The sequence below is a fragment of the Herpailurus yagouaroundi genome, unplaced genomic scaffold (assembly GCF_014898765.1).
Source record: "Herpailurus yagouaroundi ecotype Mexico unplaced genomic scaffold, PumYag 159, whole genome shotgun sequence".
NCBI classification, from domain to species: domain Eukaryota; kingdom Metazoa; phylum Chordata; class Mammalia; order Carnivora; family Felidae; genus Herpailurus; species Herpailurus yagouaroundi.
Window position 1 is genome coordinate 77,507,800 of NW_024412400.1, and position 22,899 is coordinate 77,530,698.

Below are 22,899 nucleotides of genomic sequence, written 5' to 3' on the forward strand. Positions count from 1 at the left end.
CCTGCAGGGCCACCAGGGCTTGCCTCCCCTGCATCCACCATATCTTGCTCGCTGCCCTGTCCCTCAGAGCTGGGACTGGCAACATGACACTACAGTGTCTCCTCCTGCCTTTCCCTGACATTACATCACCCTAGTTCTCAGCAGCATGCTGGTTCTCTCACACACTGGGTAGGCTAAGAATAGCGCTGACATTTTTCAGTAATACATTCATTTTATAGTTTAAAGCAGTTTCAGGTTTATACCTAAAATAGCATCACTCTTGCAAAGCATTGTGCTTTCCTGAAGAACTACAATTAGGCCCCTAAATCCCACAGAACCTGAGCTTGCTAAGTGACTATGTCAACCAGCAGGGGACTCTTCACTTCTGTGCCTGCAGGAATGAAGCTGAGTCACATCAGTGAGGTGTCTCTCTCTCTTCTGTCCCCACCCCTAGAGAATGGCCTTTGCATGCTGACTAATTGATCTGGAATGGAAACATTGGTAATTTTTAAAAGCTCCCTAGAGCTTTCCAATTAATTTATGCACAACCAAGGTTGAGAACCCCGTGTCTGTAGCATGCTCTAATGTTGACTTGGATTTTTCCTTAGAACAATCAGAAAATTTTCATCATCATCCCGTTTCTAGTCCTCACCATCTGGAATATTTCTACCAACCCTTAGCAAATACCCAAGCAGCCTCCGCAGTATCTGTTACCCCGCCCTGAATGTGCACATAGAAACCAGGGTGCGGCGTGAGGGCATCTACAGACAAGACTTGTTGGAAGGGATCATTCTGCAAGGCTCATTTGACAGGAGAGTCAGAGCTCACTGTGACCTTCCCCCAGCAGAGAGATTGTGTGCATGAAGAGGTTGTTTCTGTCCCCATGGGAGCAGGCTATGTAAGGTGACTTTGCCCTGGGTGGGCTTGGAAACTCTTTGGAACCTTCTTTTTTATGCTAGAGTGTCCAGGGAGGTTGTACTGCCCTCTAGCTGAAATTGTATATAAATGGCTTTTCTAACACAGTTTCTGATTAGGACATTCAAGAGTATTTCACAGAACAAATTAGCTAGAAAAAGCTAAGTAAATTCTTTTTTAAGCACACAATTTTCAGGCCCATTTTTAGATAGTAAAGTGGTGCTCGGATTCTACCCGAAATGAACTATTTGTTAATCAGAGGGTAAAATTGTTTGTTGGACTTACCCAGCAGGGGACAGGACTCCTTTTGTGGCATGCCACAGTTGACACATTTGCCGTTCCTATAATCCCGGTAGGAGTCACAGGGATATGCAGTGATAGCACAGTTCTCTCTCAGAGAAGAAAGGTACAGGTACACGGACCTCTGATGGTCACACTTAAAATATTGCAATCCTTTATCATAAAGGGAACAATGAAAGAGTAGAGCAGTCGTAGCATTTAACAATAATACATCACACATTATAGGCACACACAGTTCACCATCTGTCTGCTATAGGCCAAGCACTGTGCTAACAGCTTCCATTTAACCCTTACAAAAACCTATAGATCAGCATTCATACTGGCACGTGGCAGGATAAAAGATAGGCATGATCATCCCCATTTTACCTAGTAGCACATTGAGACTCAGCTTAAATGACTTGACCAAGGTCACACGACTATTATGTGGTTGAATCAGGATTCAACCTATGTCCTTCCTTTGTCAGTGAAAAGGACAAGAAAGATTCAATGGTAGTCAGAGTTTCCCCAGAGATTTTCAGCAGAGCACATTTAAACTAGTAAAGACATCAGAGAAAGGGGCCATTGAGGAGTAATTGTTAGAGGAAGATCCCCAAGGAGGGCAGGCACAGGAGACAGCTTTGAAAAAGGATGGGGGATGCCTCCACCTTGGGGGCAGAAGGAAACAAAAATGTAAAGACTGACCTTGTAAACTAAAATGAGGATACATAGAATGGCTCCCTCAGGTGAGATCTTTAATCTAGGTAAAAAGGCAAATCTAGATCACCTCTAAGAGGTGAGGGTTTATAGGTGGGGAGATTTTCAGAATAGAAGCATGAGGAGTGATTGTAAGGAGTTGGCAAGAGATAAACATGAGGATTCTGTGACGTTATTGAGGGCCATGGAGAAGTAACCAAGTTTTCCTGGACCTTGTACTCAATTAACCAGGCTCCGTGACAGCTCCGGAATGTTCTCAAGCCAAGGTGGTGGCTGACATGACAGAGACCTAAGGGGGTCTCTAATGGGATTACATTCATGAGAGAAGCCCAGTGGCAGGGGCTCTGTTTCTGCTACAGAGTGAAGGGTGGAATGAGAGGGACTGAACAATAGGAGGTGGCACCAGAAGCCATGAATGGGCAAGAAGAGGCAAGAGGCAAGCTCTAGTTAATTCCTGGTGGGTGCCAGGTGATGCAGTGGTGAGACAGGAGGCCAGCAAGGCATGGAGACGGCGTCAGGAGAGTTGGACATGATGAAGCAATGCAGCACACAAAACTGAAAGGTGGTTGGAAGGTTGATGGGTCAGATGAGGAAGGGGAACTGGGTCCCAAAGATGGGTAATCAGAGGAGGTGAGGATCTGAGTAGGAAACAGTGAACCAAATAAGAAAGGAGTTATGATTGTGAGCTAGTGGTTTGGAGAGGCACTGTTGTTTGAGTCAGAACAATGTTTCTTCTTTCCCCACAGTCCACTTATGTATGCCCATAGAGGAGCTCAGTGAAGGACACAAATAAACTAGGGCAAGAGAGCAGAAACATGGGTTGGCATGGGACCAAGCCAGACAGGAACAAATCTGACAAGTCAATATTTACTTATTGTTCCTGGAACTTTCACTTGCCAAAACAATGATGTTGATAACAATACAGAGAATGGCCTTTATAAGCAAATCGCATTATCTTGGCTCCTCAGAAGTATTTACCCTACATCCTACAGGACAGGATTTGAACACACACCATTTATGGTGAAATATGGTTGACCCTACTTATGCCATTTAATCTGGATCATTTTCAAACACCATGTCCCCATGGGGCCATATACAGCTACCGTTTTGTAACAAGATTACCTTTTTCTAGAATCATATCCATGATTGTTTAACTTTCTCTGGCAATGGTGAAATACAGATTAAGAGCACCTAGGGATGGGTTTTTTATCGGAATAAAATACCACTATTACTTTTATGTTGCCATCTACTGTTTTTTTTTTTTTTTGCTTTGTGAAGTTTTTCTTATTATAAAATAATACATGCTGATTTAGAAAATACAAAATAATGGGAAATAATGATGCAAAAATCACCCAGAAGTCCAATATCCACAGTTCACCCCTAATAATTATTTGCAGCATTTATGCTTGGTCCTTTTTTCTATACTTACACATGTACAAATACACATTTAAAAAACAAATTGGGATGATACTGTATAGTTTTGTGTCATTTTCACTTAACATCCCATTGTAAGCATTTTCATTAATCTGAAAATATGACTTTCTGGCAATTATATTCCTTTGTGTGGGCATATCATAGTTATTTAACAATTTTCCATGTTGGATATTTAGATTATTTCTTAAAATGTAGCTACTATAAATAATACTATGTCAGATATTTTTGCACTTTGATTTTTGTTTACATTTTCCATTATTTCTCTAGGAAAGATTTCCAGATATGGAATTTCTAGGTCAAGGACACACCTTTTCATGAGAGAGCAATAATTCATAATAGCTCTTAATCATATGGTTATGGTTACTTATTTTTTAAATTTATTTTTTAAATGAAGCATAATTGGGGCACCTGGGTGGCTCAGTCGGCTAAGCGTCCGACTTCAGCTCAGGTCATGATCTCACAGTCCGTGAGTTCGAGCCCCGTGTCGGGCTCTGTGCTGACAGCTCAGAGCCTGGAGCCTGCTTCAGATGCTGTGTCACCCTCTCTCTCTGACCCTCTCCCGTTCATGCTCTGTCTCTCTCTGTCTCAAAAAAAATGAATAAAAAACATTAAAAAAAATTTTTTAAGTGAAGCATAATTAACATACACTGTTATATTAGTTTCAGATGTACAATATAATGGTTCAGCAATTCTGTACGTTATTCAGTGCTCATCATGGTAAATGTACTCCTAATTTCCTTCACCCATTTCACCCATCTCCCCTTTGTCTTTCTCTGACTAATTTCACTTAGCATAATAGCCTGTGGATTCATCCATGTTGTGGCAAATGATTTGATCGATTCCCTTTTATAGCTGAGCAATATTCCATTGTGTAAATATACCACATCTTCTTTATCCATTCATCTATCGATGGATACTTGGGTTGCTTCCGTATCTTCGTTATTGCCAATAATGCTGCAATGTCTTGTTTTTTTTAAGTAGTATATTTGAGTAATAATTTTTCATTTTTCATTTATATTTATACTATCTCTATCTTCTCAGATGATTTGTTTTCTATTAAAAACTATTACCCGGGGCGCCTGGGTGGCGCAGTCGGTTAAGCGTCCGACTTCAGCCAGGTCACGATCTCGCGGTCCGTGAGTTCGAGCCCCGCCTCAGGCTCTAGGCTGATGGCTCAGAGCCTGGAGCCTGTTCCCGATTCTGTGTCTCCCTCTCTCTCTGCCCCTCCCCCGTTCATGCTCTGTCTCTCTCTGTCCCAAAAATAAATAAACATTGAAAAAAAATTAAAAAAAAAAAAACTATTACCCATAGAATAATATCAGATTTTTGAAATATGCCTTTTTAAAAACCACTATTATACAATATATAAAGTATTTGCACTTACCTCCCAATATTGTTTTGGGGCAACCAGGTTGATCCAATCCTCCATTTGGGTAGAAGTCTATGTTTCCTAATGGCTCCTTGTAGCCCAGTGCTAAAGGAAAATATATTATGGTTTTATTTTTGAACTTTTCACATCATGTAGCTCATTTGCCTGAAGGATATAGGCAGGCATTTGTGTTGTTGTTGTTCTACATATTTAAATATTTTGCTCAAAGCTACCCAGCTAGTTAGTTAGGAAGCAGGGATTTCCAACTAGGAGATTATAAAGACAGTAGGGGAATCTATTTCCAATATTTCTCAAGATGTAAGGGAGTTTTGGTCAGTCATTCACAGCAAGTCTGATAAAACTGTATGCTTCTTCTTTATATTTGGCTGGAACCTTCTAATTGCCAGTGCTTCCTGGGTCTCTAACTGCATTTGTGCCAGACTTTAATGAATAAAAAACGGGGGAAAAAAATGAAGAAAAAAAAAGAAAGAAACAGGAAAAAATGAACTTTTACTTTGTAAGAAAAAAAATTTTTTAAGTGGAAACTCTTCTAGAAAACGGGGACCAGGAAAAATATAGATTGATTTAATAATTGCTTATTCTTTTTAACCTTATAACTACAAACTAATCAGTCAAATGTTTGATTTAAAAGACTATTTATACATGTATACATAGTGCACCGTTGCGATAATAATAATACCTGTTATATATTGAGAACCTACATGTGTCTGTGGGGGTTTTTATACCTTTTATACACCTTTCCTCTAACATTCACACTGTCCAAAAAGTGGCCATTGGTAAATTCAGGTGAAGTAAGCTACAGATGAAGACACTGAGGTTCAGAGGACTTACAGAATGAAATGATCCCGCTAGAAAGGACAAAACCTGGGATCTGAGTCCACCCCTGCCTGACTGCAAAGCTTATTCTTTCCTCAAAATTCACTTTCTTTCCAAGAATAAAAAATACATTACTCTGTTCCATCAAGCATTAAAATGGCATCGAGGTACTGCACTTAAGTAAGGTAACGGTTTGCAAACTGCGTCATAAGAATGCAGCTGTTTCCTTTAAGGCCAACAATTGCTGAATACCACACCAGAGAGCCCATGATAGGTGATCAAGGGTTTTTCAGGTGGCTGTATCACAAAGAGGGTGTATTATTAAAGACTACTCTGCTCTGTCCCCTCAGCCTTCCGAGGTCCCTACTCTAGTTCTTGTCCCAGACGTCTGGATATAAAGACTCACCTTTAACATCACCCCAAACCCTATATCCTATTCCAAATGCCAGCTACGAAATCAGCACCATAAAAGATGGAAATGGCCAGGAAGATCCAGAGAAAGTTGGAGAGCTAAACATGGCTCAGAATCGCTCTCCAGAGAGAGACACAACACGAACTTATCTTTCAGCTTAAGAAAACGAGAAAGACCCAAGAAAAACCCAAAAAATGGAAATCATGCATCCCAACCCTGCTGCGTATGTGGAAACATTTGTTCACACAGTGTGAAAATCACCCTGTCCTTGATTGGTCAAGATGGTCACTTTAAAAATAAGAAAAGTTGATGGGAAACCTCCACTCCAGCAAGACATCCTGGATGCCTGCATTAAACCAGTGTCCCTTCAATACCTGGGTGGATTTGGAACCCTGCCCCGCAGGAAAAGAGGGAATCTGGAAGAACCTGATCCACCCCTGCATGAGGCTCCCCTCAGGGGAGACTCTTTAGGAGTCTGGGAGCCGGGTGCTCACTGACCCACAAGGACAGGAATGTTACCATCAATGTCGGAGTGGATGACGTCAACAAACTGTGCATCACCGGGATCTAATCTGTCCTCGGGAGGTCTCCCGTTGAATAAAGGGCCCGCAGGGTCGAGACCTGGAAAGAAAACGGAGTCGGCTTGGTAGCCCCACGCCATGAGTCACCTGCAGCGGGGCTTTTGATCCCTCTCCATGAGGATGGCAAGTAGGCTGCAGGGCACGCTCGCTCGTGTGGGCCAGCACTCGCATTCCCTTCCTGCTTTGTCAGCCTCCTTTCTACAGCCCCGTAGCCTTTTCCCACAGCAGAGGCAGTGCCCTCTGAGAATGGCATCCAGACCCCATTAGGAGCTATATCTTGTGCAGGGCTCAATAGCAGGGAGCGCACAGACGTGGGGACCAGGGACATGGGGATAAACTGGTTCCTCGGGAAAAAGCACCTGAAGGTGCATATAAAAAGCAGATGCTGTACTTATCCTGATTCTATTTTAAGTGATCCAGAAACCCCACTCAACCTTTCCTTCTTATTATTAATAAAACTCCTGTACAGTTTCAATTTTTATTCATATATCCTAAGTCATATGATCCACATCACAAGCCTGTTAGGGAGGCAAGGTAGATATTATTCCCATTTTACAGATGCATGAACTGAGGTTCGGGGAGTTCAAGTATTTTAACCAGAGTGGCAGCCTCACAGTGCAACGAACTCTCTCTATGGAGCTCTTGGTTTCATTGCACTGGGTTTGGCAAGCTCAGTGGGAAAGTATGAAACTCACTGGTCAGGCCAGGTATCAAAGAGGGATAAAAAAATGGGTGTCCGTTCCTGCAGAATTAACCCACTCCATAAATGCCTGAGCTGATTTCTTGCCCTTGGTCACTGTTAGCTGGGCATTCCTAACCATCAGCTGGAAAAACAAGAGTGCAGCTCCTACCAGGTTCTAACCACAGCTAACAACTTTAAAACAATAACAGGAAAACGCCAGAGGTACTCAAAACCCTGCTTACTAGAAACCTACCTGGAGTGAAGAATGTTTCAAAGGATGTTTCAAAAATTTTAACCTATCGGGGCACCTGGGTGGTTCAGTCGGTAAAGCATCCGACTTCAGCTCAGGTCATAATCTCACAGTTCGTGAGTTCGAGCCCCGCGTCGGGCTCTGTGCTGACAGCTCAGAGCCTGGAGCTGCTTCAGATTCCGTGTCTCCCTCTTTCTCTGCCCCTCCCCTGTTCACGCTCTGTCTCTGTCTCAAAAATAAATAAATATTTTAAAATTTTTTAACAAAATTTTTAACCTCTGAAAGACATTGTAAATTTTGTTTTTAATGTTTTTTTATTTTTGAGACAGAGGGAGACAGAGCGTGAGTGGGTTAGGGTTAGGGAGAGAAGGAGACAGAGAATCTGAAACAGGCTCCAGGCTCTGAGCTGTCAGCACAGAGCCCAGTGCAGGACTTGAACCCACGAACCGTGACCTGAGCCAAAGTCCGACACTTAACTGTGCCACCCAGGCCCCCCCTGTGAAAGACATTTTAAATAGCATCTTCCATCCCCTGGGGTTAGATATAAAATCCAAGAGGTAGCATTCTTGCCTCGACTTCCCTGGTTCTAGCCTCAATCTTTCTATTTCTCCTCTGCCAACACTTTGCTTCCTTGAGGCTTGTCTTTATCTGTCTCCTTTCCTTATCTTTCTCTTCCCCACCCCTCCAGCTTTTCTTCTTCCTTGGTCGGTTCTCAACTGAAACTGATGTGAGATGGATGAACACCCAGACACCCAAGTCGGCAGGACATCCTCAACACAGCATGAGAAACTCATAATCTTGGAAAGAGTTTGCTCAGGAAGCCCTTCTGGTCTAAGGAAATGAACAGTCAGAGCCCCAGTTTGTAGCAACCTCCGGATCTATAGCAGATAAATTGGTTTACTATATAACATTCAAACCAGGGCAAATTTGAGAGTGATGAGGGCACTATTGACAATTAATGGAGACAGGGATAGTGAGCTTGGATATATGATCACCTTAGTGACAATTCATAGCAAATAATTAGCTTACAATGTCAGCCAAAAATCACAGTTAAAGTGCCCAATAAGCGATATATTGTGTGGACAGAGACCATTGGAGTCAGACAGATGTGACATGGGGCCTCAAACCTAGCACCAACCAGCTGTATGTTGGTGGTCACTTTACTTCTCTGAGCCTCAGTTTTTTTTTAATCTGCAAAATGGAGGTGGAATTATTGGCTACCTCAGAAGACATATAAAAGGACTCCTAGATCTGAATCCAGAACATTTTGAGATTATTATAGACTAGAAACAAAATGAGAAAATGGAGCTCTTTCTTATTGCCTAAAGATCACCAAGAAAGTGTCTAGATAGTGCTCATTGGCTTTTATTTTTTTAATTTTTTTAATGTTTATTTACTTTTGAGAGAGAGAGAGACAGAGAGACAGAGAGAGAGAATGAGTGGGGGAGGGGCAGGCAGAGAGGGAGACACAGAATCTGAAGCAGGCTCCAGGCTCCAAGCTGTCAGCACAGAGACTGACATGGGACTCAAACTCATGAACTGTGAGATCATGACCTGAGCTGAAGTCGGATGCCCAACCAACTGAGCCACCCAGGTGCCCCTCATTGGCTTTTATTACAGTATTAACCAGTTAGAGAATTTGACGAAAGTCCTAGACCTCTCCCTGGACATCCAAAATATACCTCTCCCCAGGACAGACAGCTGACATTTTGCATGCAGTTTCAGGGGCCTCATATTCCCATCCCCAACCTCACCATGAACTCTCTAAGGCACCGCTGTCCAATAATGTGAGCTACGTACATAGTTTTAAAATTTCTAGAAGCCAATTTTAAAAAAGTAAATAGAATTAAGGAGAATTAATTTTTTTATTTTTTTTAATTTTATTTGTTGATTTGAGAGAGAGAGAGCCTGTGAGCAAGGGAGAGGGGCAGAGGGAGAGAGAGAATCTTAAGCAGGCTCCATGTTCAGCACAGGGCCTGACTTGGGACTCAATCCGATGACACTGCGATCGTGACCTAAGCCAAAATCAGTTGGATGCTCAACCAACTGAGCCACCCAGGCACCCAGGGGAGAATTAATTTTAATAATACATTGTATCTAATCCATTTTATTTAACCTAGCATATCTAAAATATTATCATTTCAACATACACTCCATATACAAAAATTGAGATTTTTAATATCCTTTTCTTTTTACTTAGTCTTTGAAATCCAGTGTGTATCTTGCACTTACAGAACATCTCAGTTTGCATTAGCCACATTTCAAGTGCTCAGTGGCTACATGTAGTTAGTTAGTGGCTACTATATTGGGCAGCATAGCTCTATGGTCATTTCTCAAAGTATGGTGTTCAGACCACCTGCATTGTCTGGTTAAAAGTAGACTTCTAGGGGCACCTGGGTGGCTCAGTCTGTTGAGCTTCCAACTTCGGCTCAGGTCATGATCTCATGGTCTGTGAGTTTGAGCCCCACATCAGGCTCTGTGCTGACAGCTCAGAGCCTGGAGCCTGCTTCAGATTCTGTGTCTCCCTCTCTCTCTGACCCTCCCCCATTCATGATCTGTCTCTCCCTGTCTCAAAAATAAATAAACATTAAAAAAAATTTTTTTTAAGTAGACTTCTGGACCCCACCCCCAGAGTGCTGATTCAGCAAGTTGGCATTGTAACCAGCACCCCTAAGGAGACTTTTTTACACCCTTAAGTTTGAGAAGCAAATGTAATATATTATCAAGTGATGTAGGTACTTGGAATATTTTAAAATCCACTTATGCTCTGCCATCTTGTGCTAAAGAAGCTAAAGAGAAATAGTGGTGCCTGGCTGGCTCAGTTGGTAGAGCATGAGACTTAATCTCAAGGTCATGAGTTCAAGCCCCACACTGGGCAGGGAGTCTACTTAAAATTAAAAAAAAAAAAAAAGAAAAACTAAGAAGTTACTGAGAAACCAGGAGATGTGCCTGGAGAGAAAAAACAAAATGTCAGAAGAAAGAGAAATGGAAGAAAAAAGCCGCCATTACAAGCCAGATAATTAAAAGCAGAACCATCCAATTGTGGGAGTTGGCTATGAATTTCATCTTTAGGCAACAGACCAAGTTCCCACTCTACAATCTGGTGAACCCAGTCAGAAAAGGTGGTGGAAGGTGAGCAGAGAAGGGGAACACTTCACCCCTGAAGCCGCCCTGGAGAACAGCTGAAATTTGACTTTGGGGATCAGAGAGGATGAGGAATCTGAAGGACATGGGACAGTCAGGGGCCACAGAAAATTGAGCTGTGGGCCATTAGCTGAGTCCGGGCCACGTGGGCCCAGAGTGGAAGGCAGACTGGCTTGGGGAATTTCCACGGTCAGAAAGCAGGTTGCACTGCACTCACATTCACAATAGTCATGGGAGCAGGTTTGCTGGGAACCAAGCTGGGGGTGAGACTGAATGAAGTAGTGGTGGGCTGAAGCCTTCCAGGCCCAGGACTGGAGGGCAGATTTTGCTCATCTCTTCCCAAACTTTGTGGTTATTAATGTCAGACTGGTAGCTTGAAATCAGCAGTGGTGAGAGTATTCAGACCATGGAGATCAGCAGACACTAAAAATCAGGACTTTTTTTTTTTTTTTTTTTTTCTTTTGGAGAGCAGTTCAGGTTCTTAACATACTCTCAGGGAGAGTCCCACCCACCAGAAGAAGAGTTCCCAACAGATAAGGGACACAAGCAGATTCAAGCTACCTGTCCTTTGATCCCATAAGGGAAATGAAATTTTTTAAAAGGACATGTTGCATTCTAAAACATAAAAATAATAATAATGTGAAAAATGTAAAAAAGCGCTCTGCCTCCCGAGGAAAGCAGGTAAATAAGATGAGGGAGGCCTTGGCCCCTGGTGTGAAAGTGAGAGAAAAAAATCCAGGAAAAACAGAACAATGTGATCTCAAGTAGCAGGGCTAAAGGAGACACCCATGATGCGCGCGCACCCGCGCGCGTGTGTGTGTGTGTGTGTGTGTGTGTGTGTGTGTGCGCGCGCGCACGCGCATGTGACAGAGAGAGAGAGAGAGAGAATGACTTGCCCAGGGGTACCAGGAAGCACATTTAGAAACAATGGCCCTAAAAGTTTACCTCACAAGTATAGTTGGTTTGAATCTCTTCTTCCTCATTGTCTACTACCCTCTGGATTTCCTAGATTGAAAATAGTTCTCTGTGTGTAAGAATGGATTCTGGGAAGGGTATCAATGCGGGGGAGAAGACTTGAGTCTCTGAAACAGAAAGCCTCCCTCATCCCATCCTCTGTAGCTGTGGAAAGTTACTGGAGCAGTAGGCAAGAGAACCCAGCAAAGGAACCTTTGTTTGGGATTTCACCTGCTGTTTCTGAGTTTTCATTCAGCTTTGTCCTGAAAGCTGATATTCAGAGAGTAAACCCCTCTATCAAAATTCCCGTCTCATTTTCCTATCATGAGATTCCAGCTGTGCCTGGGATGGAAACATATTAGGTATGTAGTTCAGGCTATATTAGATTAAATGAAAGGAAGATCGCTGTTTGGACAGCACAGATCAAATCCCCATGGGATATAGCTGTTATTCCTAACCATAAGAGAAATAAAGTTACCACCAACCTTTTCTATGGCATATACAACTTACTGTGTTTTGCACATATTTTATTAAATAATACCCTGAGGTCAGTATTATCATGGCCTCACCTTTGCACAAAAGGACACACACACACTCAGAGAGGTTAAGTAATTGGAAGAGCTGGCTTTGAACCCAAAGACTTGAATTGTCTGCATCATGATCTCCCAGTGAACATCCCGCCCAGGCCAACTACCCCATGTCCATTCGCAGGAAACCTTACCTGTAATTCTTCCCAGCTGCCCATTGTACATCTTTCCAACAAACCCGGATATGTGGGCTCCTAGACTTACTCCGATCATATAAATGTTGTCAAGAGAAGCTCCTTCTACCTGGAATTTTAAGAGGTCCATCGTTACAAAATTGTGAGGGGCCATGGAGTTGACAACATTTGGAGAAATTGCCTAAACTTGGCTTTGAAAACACTTCTTTGGAGAAACATTTCTAAGCAACTTATATCTATGAGCTCATTTAAATGTCACAACAACAAAGTAAACATTCTTCTTTGGTTATACAGATGAGGAAACTGAGGCCCAGAGTCAAAGTAACCTGCCCAATATCAGGCAATTGGGGAGGGGCAGACCAGTCTGTTCAACTCCACGCCTGTGCCTTAACCTTTATGCCATGGTGTCTCTATTCATGCTTCTGCTAGAAACCAAGCTGAGACATCTTTAAATCCCTCCCAGTTGAGGAGAAGGGCAAAGAAGCATTTTGATAAACTCCTTTATCTTCAGGCTGGCTCAGTTAATGAATTCTCCATGGAGAGAGAAGGAAGGAAAGGAAGGGGTGGCGGTGGGGGACGACACTGACCACAGTCTGCTGGGACAGCCTGTTGTGAGTCATTTTAATATTCACTTTAAGGCTGCGGCTTAAGTGGAAAGCTTTGTGAAACTTCTGCTGCCTCTGGCCACAGTGCCCACCTGACCTAATTCTCTCTGAAATAGTCCTGATATAAAGTAACTTTTTTGTTGTTGTTTTTTATAAAGGGGGCAATTCATGAGATAGATCACTAAATAAAATTCAAGATCTATTTAATCTTTGTGAGTCTTCTAAAAATATAAATCATACACACACACAAATCTCTCTTCAGACCGTGTTCATTGGTTTTGGTTTTTGGATAATCTGGCCAGTAAATCTTAAGCTTTTCTAGGAAAAGGAATAGTTATAGAAGATGAGGAATCTCTCTACAGTGAAGCCAGAAAACCCCTAGACAAAAATCTCTCTGACCCGTAAGACACCTTTATGTGAATTAGGAAAAGATGTCCTTTCCTGAGGACACTTTACTGTTATTGGTGGGACAGTATCATAATAAATATATAGATCTGTGACGTGTACAATGACAGCTGTGCTCCCTTAGATGTGCAGTGCACAACTTGCACAACCATATCTATGGGCCTTCCCTCTAGGCGTTCCGTCTAGCTTCCCTGGGGCTTATTCAGGTTTTTAAAATAGTCCCTCTGTTCACTGCAGCTATCTCTTGGTTTTAAATCTCCAGATAATGGGCCAGCTTCAATTTGCCCCTGAATGATGTCAGAGAATGCTCTCTTACCAACACCCGGTCGATAAATTTCTTCAAGACTTCTGCTACTTTTCTGGTCTTACTAAAGGCATGGTTGTATATCACAGTTGTAGCTCCTCGATTCCAATCAACAACAATCACATTCATGTCTTCTACGGAGAGCAAACTCTGTACCAAGTCCTCCATCCAAACTGGAGGGGAGCCTGTAGGTCGGAATCCATGGACAATAAAGGTGGTTTTCTTGGTCACATTCAAGTTCCCAAAAATTGTGGAGTTGATGACTTGTGCACAGGTCAGGTTTTTTCTGGTGTAGAGCATCAACTTCACATTTAGTCCTGTACCGACCACTGCACTGTGAAAGCTCAGTTTGGTGAATGAAGGACATGTTTCATCTGTGTCTGAAAATAAAAATTAGATGTCATGACAATTCTTTCCTTAGCTGGGCGTCAAACAAGAGTGCTGCCCTACATTCACTGGAGTTCCTTCTGTGCTTTACAGCACCCAGCAGGAGGCTGGATCTAGTTGAATGAAGTTGCAAAGTCATACGTTATTCAGCACACATAAGTAGTGACTTCTTCTTCAGTAGGAAAACCATTTTTCCAAGTCTTACTCTCCTTCAAGGTCTAATCCAAAAGTCACCCCAATGAAGCCTCCTCCAACTCTCCCAGCCCTAATACTCTTTCATCCCAGAACTCCCCAAAACCTTGTGTATGTCTCATTGACAGCAAAACGAAAACACTTTCAGGGGTGCATAATGGATATTTACGTACATGTGTGTCTATCTTGCTGGCCCACTTCCTTGGAATGGTGTTTTGTAATCCATGTATCCCTCACAGTGCCCAGCACCTAGTAGAGGCCTCAGTAACTGTATCTGCATGGTCCAAACACCTCTTTCCTTGTCTAGAGCACCTGCCTGGGACAACAGTGGAGAACGTGATGTGTCTTGCCCTGACCCTTTCAGTAGCATCTGGAACAGTTGAACCACGGTGCCTTCTTGGACCCTATCCTTCTTTGTTCCTCAAGCAACCTAGCATTCATCCTCCTGAGTAAGCTCTAAGAATGGCTTTAGGAGAAAGGTTGGGGATGAGGTGGAGAAAAGCAAATGATGAAGCTGGAACATCTTGTCGTGGCAGAGTGTAAGCGAGTGTTTAAAAACATGTCACAAGGACCTAGAAAGCCAGCCTGAAGGGGCTTCTGCTGGCCAGATCTGGGATAATTTGAGCATAAAATAATTAAGGACAGTAATGAACTATAGACCTTTAGGGAAACAACGGATCCACGATTCTGTAACAAGCAAAGAAACAGGATAAACAAGCAAAGAAACAAGATAAACAAGCAAAGAAACAAATAAATGGAAGAGAGAGGAGGACTCTTAAGGTATAGTGCTGAATGCCAGCTGGTAAATGTGGAGTGAACGCCGGGGTTGAAACTCATCATGTGGCAGCCATCATAATAAATTGGTTATGCAAGAATTAAACTGAGGAGGTGGTTATTTTGAGAAGGAGCACATCTGTATTTCCTTAAACTTCCTCCCACAGACTGCTAATGAGTAAGGGGAAATTGGTAACTGTGCAATGGAGAAATGGAACAACACCTTGACTAGGTTGTCAAACTAAACATTACCATTGAGGGGCAGATGGACACATGTGCCTCTTGCTGTCGTATTCCAGTGGGGAATGCATTAACCTGAACCTAATTATGGGGGAAACACCAGACAAACACAAAATGAGGAATATTCTTTTTTTTTTTTTTTTTTAAAGGACCTGTAGGAGCTGGGTGTGATGTAGCTGTGGCCAGGCTGCCAGGGAAGGGGGCTTATGGCACCAAAAAAAAAATTTTTTTTCAAGAAAAAAAAGTTTTAAAAATTAAAAATAAAAAAGGCCTCTATTCTTAAAAAACATCAATGTCATAAATGACAAAGAAAGACTGTGGAAATGCTCTAGATTAAAGGAGACTGAAGAGGTAGGATGATGAATAAGTGCAATTATCTGGTCTTAGACTGGATCCTGCCATGGAAGAAAAAAATTGCTATACAAGAAATTATTGGGCCAATTGACAAAATTGGGCTATGAACACTAAATCAGATAAAATTATGATATTGGCGTTACATTAATTGAGGTTGATAACTATATAGTGGTTTTGTAGGAGAAAATCTGAATTCTTAGGAAATACAACTAAAGTGTTTATAACTAAATGGCCAACTTATTCTCAAATGGCTCAGAAAAAAAAAAAATTAGAGGCAAAGAGAGACAGTAAATGATAAAGCATTTGTAGCAAAATGTTAGCAGTAGGTGAGTCCATGTAAAGGATTATTGGTGTTCTGTGTATTTTTCAAAAGTTCTTATAGCTTTTCTGTAAGTTTAAAATTATTTTCAAAGAAAAGCTTAAATAAAAGGGAAAAAGAAAGGGCAAGAGCCATATCAGTAGCATGCAAAGCAGGAGGGAGGTTACGAGTTCTGATATCAGAAAATGAAGGTAGGCAAGAATGCTTAAATCTTCTGCTGGAAAGGAAACAGGAAGTTGGAAATAAACTAAAGATCAAGATGCAACTTGAAAGAGGAGTTAGGAAGGAAGGAGGGCTTTGGGGTCCTTGAGTACTGAAATAAAGTGTTACTTTTACAACATTGTATAAGGCCGTGATCATGAATCTCAATCAAATGAAAGCTCAGGTCAACATTGGCATGCAGACCCAACAATATGATGTTTGAGAAAACTGTGTTTTGTTTTGTTTTGTTTTGTTTTGTTTTGTTTTGTTTTAATTACAAAAACGATTTAAAACTATTAGGGCACACTCTCCTACATCCTACTTGGCTGAGAGAGAAGAGTCCAGAAGGAGGTGAAGTGGAGCAACAAACAGTCCCTAGGTGCAAGTTGGAGATGGTCCTTTAGCTATTCAGTAGAGGGGGCAAGGTCCTATGGATGACCATTCTTCGTGGGAGGGCATAGAAGAAGAAGACTATTGACTTGCGACTGGCGGAAAGGAGACAGGAGTACCTTGGGAAACACCTGCTGTGTCTTCCTCCAGTAGAAATTTAAGAACCATTTGCCCTGGGCCCTTATTCTCAGTCAATCTATACTTACATACCCAGGAATTGCTCTTCCCTCATTCTGAGCCTCAGAACAGACTTCATCCTGGCATCTCTGCCCTTTCTTTCTTTCTTTTTTTTTTTTTAATGCTTATTGAGAGAGAGAGAGAGAGAGAGGGAGAGAGAGAGAGAGAGAGACCAGGAGAGGGGCAGAGAGAGAGGGAGACAGAATCCAAAGCAGGCTTCAGGCTCTGAGCTGTCAGCACAGAGCCCGATGCGGGGCTCTAATTCACAAACTGTGAGATCATGATCTTAGCCGAAGTTGGACGCTTAACTGACTGAGCCACTCTGGCGCCCCTCTACCCTTTCTTAATAACCTGGGTCCATTCATGTATGCTTTTTTTAATGTTTATTTATTTTTAAGGGGGGGGTAGGGAGGGGCAGAGAGAGAAGCAGGCTCCAGGCTCTGAGCTGTCAGCACAGAGCCAGACGTGGGGCTCCAATTCAAGAACCATGATATCATGACCTGAGCCAAAGTCAGACGCTTAACTGACTGAGCCACCCGGGCTCCCCTATGTATTCTTTTATTTAAAACTTCTTGCAGAGGCTCTGGATACTCAGCAATGAATGAAGTGCCAAAATAGAAGAGGCAGAAGAAGCTCAAATGGAAGGTTAAAAATTGAGGCTTTGAAATCCCTCACCCTAGAAAATACTGGTTAAAAATTGAGCCCCAAACTCACATATTCCTCCTTTGGCTCTACACTGGCAAGTAGTATATACAGTGAGGCATGCTTACAATTATCTGTCCTCCCCCCTCCCACAGCTTAATTGAGATATAGTCAACAAGTAACATTGGAGTAAGTTTAAAGGGTAAAACATGGGGTGCCTGGGTGGCGCAGTCGGTTAAGCGTCCGACTTCAGCCGGGTCACGATCTCGCGGTCCGTGGGTTTGAGCCCCGCGTCGGGCTCTGGGCTGATGGCTCAGAGCCTGGAGCCTGTTTCCGATTCTGTGTCTCCCTCTCTCTCTGCCCCTCCCCCGTTCATACTCTGTCTCTCTCTGTCCCAAAAATAAATAAACGTTGAAAAAAAAAATTTAAAGGGTAAAACATGATGATTTGATATATGCGTACATTATAAAATGATTTCCACAATAAGGTTAATGCACCCACATAGTTACATATTTTTGTGTATGTGGCAAGAACATTTTAGATCTACTCTCTTAGCAAATTTCAAGTATACAGTACGGTATAATTAACTACAGTCACTATGTTGTGCCTTAAATGCCAGAACTTACTCACTCACCTATGTAAATATTTTCTCCTTCTCTTGGCCTCTTTCATTTTTCTCTTCCTGTAGATTGCATGCTCCTGGAGAACGTGGACTGAAACTTGTCTGGTGCTTGTAGAGCAAGACCCAGAGCACATAATTGACTGTTTAATTAGTCATTTTACTGAACAGGAGGTGTCATGAGGTAGGGCTGAGCCTCTTGGTCTCAGCCATCAGTAAAACTGGGCTTTGTTCCTTGTTGTGTAACTGACTCACCAGGTGGCCTGGGGAAATCATGCCATCTTTCACTTGCCACCTACCTGCCCCAGAAAGGAATGCTTTCAGATTAATCACAAATGAGGTCATACTGGGGAAGGGAGAGATCCCCTTCCAAAGAAGAGATCTGTTTGTTTTGAGCAATATAGGCCAGTGTGTCAGAAGTCACATATCTGAGTCATTGGAAGGCTCAGGTAAGAGTCGTAAAGTTTGGGCCAGAGCTATTTCTCAGCACATCCGCCACACCTTCCATGTCTATGGAACAGATCAGCCAACCTCCTTGACTTGCTGAGCCTTTACCAGACCCTTTACAACGGACAGTTACTGAAAGGCAAAAAGGACAGAACAAGTGGATTTTTTTAAGATTTATTTTTCAGAGAGAGAGAGAGAGAGAGAGACAGAGAGGGAGGGGTACAGAGGATCCAAAGCAGGCTCTGTGCTGACAGCAAAGAGCCCAGTGTGGGGCTTGAACTCACAAACTGTGAGATCATGACCTGAGCTGAAATCGGATGCTTAACCGACTGAGCCACCCAGGAGCCTCCGGAACAAGTTGATATTTATTTTTCATTTGCTAGAACCACTCTGACATCACGTATTTTTCAATGCATGCATTGGGCTCTGGAAAAGCCCATTGTAAGTACTGAGTGAAAAATGGATTTCCTCGTTCCTTTCTCTCAGTACAAAATATTATAACAGCTTTATATATATTTTCTCTCATCGTCAGAAGAAATGTGCAATTCATCCAACAAGAGTCTACTTTCTCCTAGGTTCTGGGTCAGGCGGCATTTTAGAGGGAGAGTCAGGCATTAATGAAGTAAAACACACAAACAAGTATGAAATCGCAACTTGTGATATATGCCATGTTAAAAGAGATATGGTATAAAATGAGGATTAAACGGGGAGTTTCACCTGGTCTGGGAATCAAGAATCTTCTTTTACATCATCGTGAAATAATGTATTTAAATACTAAGAATGGAAGATCCCTTTAGCAAAGTATAACATCATTACACTGAAGGACAAATTCAGGTTCCCAAACTATTAAGTTTTATTTTCATAGATTTTTACTTTTATTACCTAGACTCAATATTTCAGGTATTATATCCTTCTTCATTTTTATGTGCTTTATTTGCCTTGAATTCCACCAAATAATATTACAAGCTGTAACTAGACCGTCTTTTTGTTAGCCTTTGCCTACCGTGTTTTTATCCTTTGTAACCTTTGAATCCCTGTGTTTTAAGGGATCTTTCATATAGCATCTAGCTGGGTTTTATTTTATGGCCCAGTCTGAGAACGCTTTCCAACAAAATACATGAGGGGCACCTGAGTGGCTCAGTCAGTTAAGCATCCGACTTCGGCTCAGGTCATGATCTCACTGCTTGGGTGTTGGAGCCCCACATTGGGCTCTGTGCTTACAGCCCAGGGCCTGGAGCCTGCTTCAGATTCTGTCTCCGTCTCTCTGCCCCTCCCCTGCTCACACTCTGTCTCTTTCTCTCTCTCAAATATAAAAAAAAAATAAAAATTTTTAAACAAAATAGGTGAGTTCACGTTTATTGGCCTAACAGACATAATTGGTGTGGAGGCCATAGAAGTGCCTGGCTCAGATCTGCCTTCACTAGACCCTGCTGCAGGGAGCACGGCTGAGTCACCTGTGCCTCCGGCCACTCCACAGTGTTCACATGAAGCCGTGGCTCCCTCAGGCCGCTCCCAGCCAGTGACTGAGTACCCACAGTGGGGTACTAGAGCCAGGCGAGGCAGGCTCCTCCTGCCTCACGTGAGATTCCAATAACTGGCTCAGACACACCCCATCAGCCTGGCTGAAGGATCCTCACAACTGTGCTGAGCTCTTCCTGTGCAATCCTTCCTCGCCTCCACTTTCCTGCATGTCAAATGTGCATTGTTGGGGAAAGGCTCACTCTGCTTGCCCCCACCTCCTTTGTCCTTCCCACACAGTTCCTCAGGTAGATCGCTCATGTGTCCAGCCCCGTGATGGTGTCTGCTTCTGGGAGGACCCCAGCTGACACGCATGGACTTGATACTGTAATGCTATAGTTTCTGATTTTAGTGCTTTCTTGCTTTACCATCTGTTGCCATATGGATTGCCCTGTTTTCTCACTCTGTTGTTCTCGTTTACGTATTCTTTCTCATACTGGGAAGATTATTGCCTGCTTTAATTTTTCTGGTGTTTACCTTTATAACTTGATATGAAATACCCACATCTTTGTTCATGGGATGTAAATGTGTGGACTGTAGGCCAGAAGCAGACTACATGCAGAGCTGCTCCAGATTCCAAACGTGGGTATATTTATTCAGACTTCATTATCCACCGGTGTGAACCCCTAGCAAGAATTCTTGGGGATCTGGAAGCTGTACTTCAGACTACTGGGGAGCACGTTTCTAACTTCTGCCATGTTTCCTGCTGCTGTCCTTGGTCAAAACAGTTGTCTTCCCTTACTCTGCTCTAGTCTTTGCGTTAGTGACAGACAGTGTCTAAGGGATGCTTGGGTGGCTCAGTCGGTTAAACATCCGACTTCAGTTCAGGTCATGATCTCATGGTTTGTGGATTCGGGCCCCGTGTGGGGCTCAGTGTTGACAGCTCAGAGCCTGGAGTCTGCTTTGGATTCTGTGTCTCCCTCTCTCTCTGCCCCTCCTTCACTCATGCTCTGTCTCTGTCTCAAAAAATAAAATAAACGTTAAAAAAAATAAATAATTTTTTAAATTAAAAAAATGATCATGGCATCAGCACACTCAGTACTTCTCCCTACTGATCCAGTGTCTACCTCCTGCTTTTCACTAGTTCCAAAATTCTTTTTAGTTCATCTAGTGATTCCTTTTTGAGTTTCAGAATAAATATTTAAGCAGCACCTGGTGGCTCGGTCGGTTAAGTGTCCTACTCTTGATTTCGGCTCAGGTCATGATCTCATGGTCTGTGAGATCAAGCCCCGTGACAGGCTCTGCACTGACAGTGTGGAATCTGCTTGGGATTCTCTCTCTTCCTCTCTGAGCCCCCACCTCCCCCCCACCCCACTCACCCACCACTTGCTTCTCTCCCTCCCTCCCTCTCAGAATAAATAAACATGTTTAAAAAATGTGTGTGTATGTTCCAAAGGAGGGAACAGAGAAGGTGTGAAAGGGAACGTGTGTTAAACTTTCTTGTCTTTCTTGGTAGAAAATGAGGAGGTAGAATAGATACTCTGAGTAAATAGAACAGAAACTCTGTTTCTGTGGATACATCAATACATAGAGTCTTAAATATTTATTTTTAAATATTACTGCCTTTTCAAGAAGGGTTAATGGGTAATATAGTTCCTAAGTTTATTCATATCCATAAATGAATTCCTAGGCCTAAATGACGACCTGGCTTCGAACAGTATTCTTTCCCCAGGATTTATTATTTATTCTACTTTCTTCTTATATTGAATTCCACTCTAGAGAACTTTGTCCCTTATATGCTACTTGCTTTTTTCCTACCACACGCCTGAAGCATTCTTTCTTTGTTCTGAAATAATTTCCCCTGCTCGTGTAGATGCTGCAAGATAACTGATCTGTTTATCCATTGTTGTATATACCCTGTGCCAACAACAGAGTCTGGCTTAGAGTTGGCACCGGTAAACATTGCGTGAAGAAGCGAATATCAACCTGTTAACACGTTATTCAGTCATTCAGAATGATCCATCTGAACGCTGCAAATAGTGTATGATGTCATGTTTATAACATAAATGGAGTATGAAGTGACACATGCATTATGACTGAAACTATGTAAAAAATATGTCTGCAGGTGATAGGCTCTGCAAAATAATACACAAACAAAAATGGGTTATGCATTCCATTTCTGATGTTCTCTGCTTAAAACTACCTAAGGTTATTCATTATTTTCCCCTCAAGAATTAATAACATTTTAAAGGAAAATATTAAATTTATCTTATTTTGGACATAAATTTATCTTAATTTGGAATTATGTTCCAAATTAGTTTAAGTTTATTTTGGACATGTTACAAGTTAGTTTAAGTTCCTTGAGGGTAAGCGCTGTGTTGTTTTTTGTCTACTATTGTGCCCCAGCACCTAGAGCAGGAACTTGACTTGTTGGGTCCCAAATTCTCAGACAATTTGGAGGGCATGCAAGGACTAGATATTTGTGAATAGCAAATTTGTTAAGTTGCTTTACCCTCATAAATATAGTTATTTTTACTTATATTAATTTCTGGTTTATGTTTCTAAAATAATTCAGAAAGCAAACCTCTTTTTGGTTATTGTGTTGTTTTGCTACAAAGTCAAGTTTACTCAGAAGTAGTATTAATAGAGCCTTTAACCAAGTAACCCAGAACATGTTAAACTGGTTTCTAAAGCTTAACCTCTTTTATTAGAGTTTATTGGAAGCCGGAAAAACATGGCCTTTCCTCTTCAGCTTATTTTGAAATTCAATTACTCTGAAGTGCCAGTTCCTGTTAACAATTGGAAAATAACAATCAGATGGGTGATATCTCCTATCCAATGAGGAATTCAGACTGCTATGGAGAGCAGCCAGAGATAAGAGTAGAGTAGGATAGGATGTCAAAGAAATCTGGATAGAACATCTTTAGAAATAACATATTTGTGCCTGAAGTATTTTGTTATGATCTAATGCACGGTCGCCCACAGGCCAAGTTGGCCGTGAGCATTTATGTATTGTCTATGGCTGCTTTCCTGTTATAAGGAAAGGCAAAGCTGAGTGATTGTAAAAGTGACCAATGACCCACAAAGCTGAAAATATTTACTATCTGGCTCTTC

At 42.2% G+C, this 22,899-nt stretch overlaps 1 protein-coding gene across 3 annotated transcripts in view; it reads right to left on the minus strand.

Moving 5' to 3' along the window:
* LIPH (lipase H) overlaps positions 1-22,899 on the minus strand; it is a 46,341-nt gene that overhangs the window by 13,325 nt on the left and 10,117 nt on the right. For all 3 annotated transcript variants that reach the window (XR_005792285.1, XM_040481001.1, XM_040481002.1), the window contains exons 2-6: positions 13,598-13,965; positions 12,272-12,380; positions 6,459-6,560; positions 4,706-4,795; positions 1,180-1,347 (exon numbers count right to left, since the gene is read on the minus strand). Coding sequence is in view for 2 of the 3 variants with exons in the window: in XM_040481001.1 (XP_040336935.1) it covers positions 1,180-1,347; positions 4,706-4,795; positions 6,459-6,560; positions 12,272-12,380; positions 13,598-13,965 (837 nt within the window). In the remaining variant the exon portion in view is untranslated. The remainder of the gene's footprint in view (positions 1-1,179; positions 1,348-4,705; positions 4,796-6,458; positions 6,561-12,271; positions 12,381-13,597; positions 13,966-22,899) is intronic.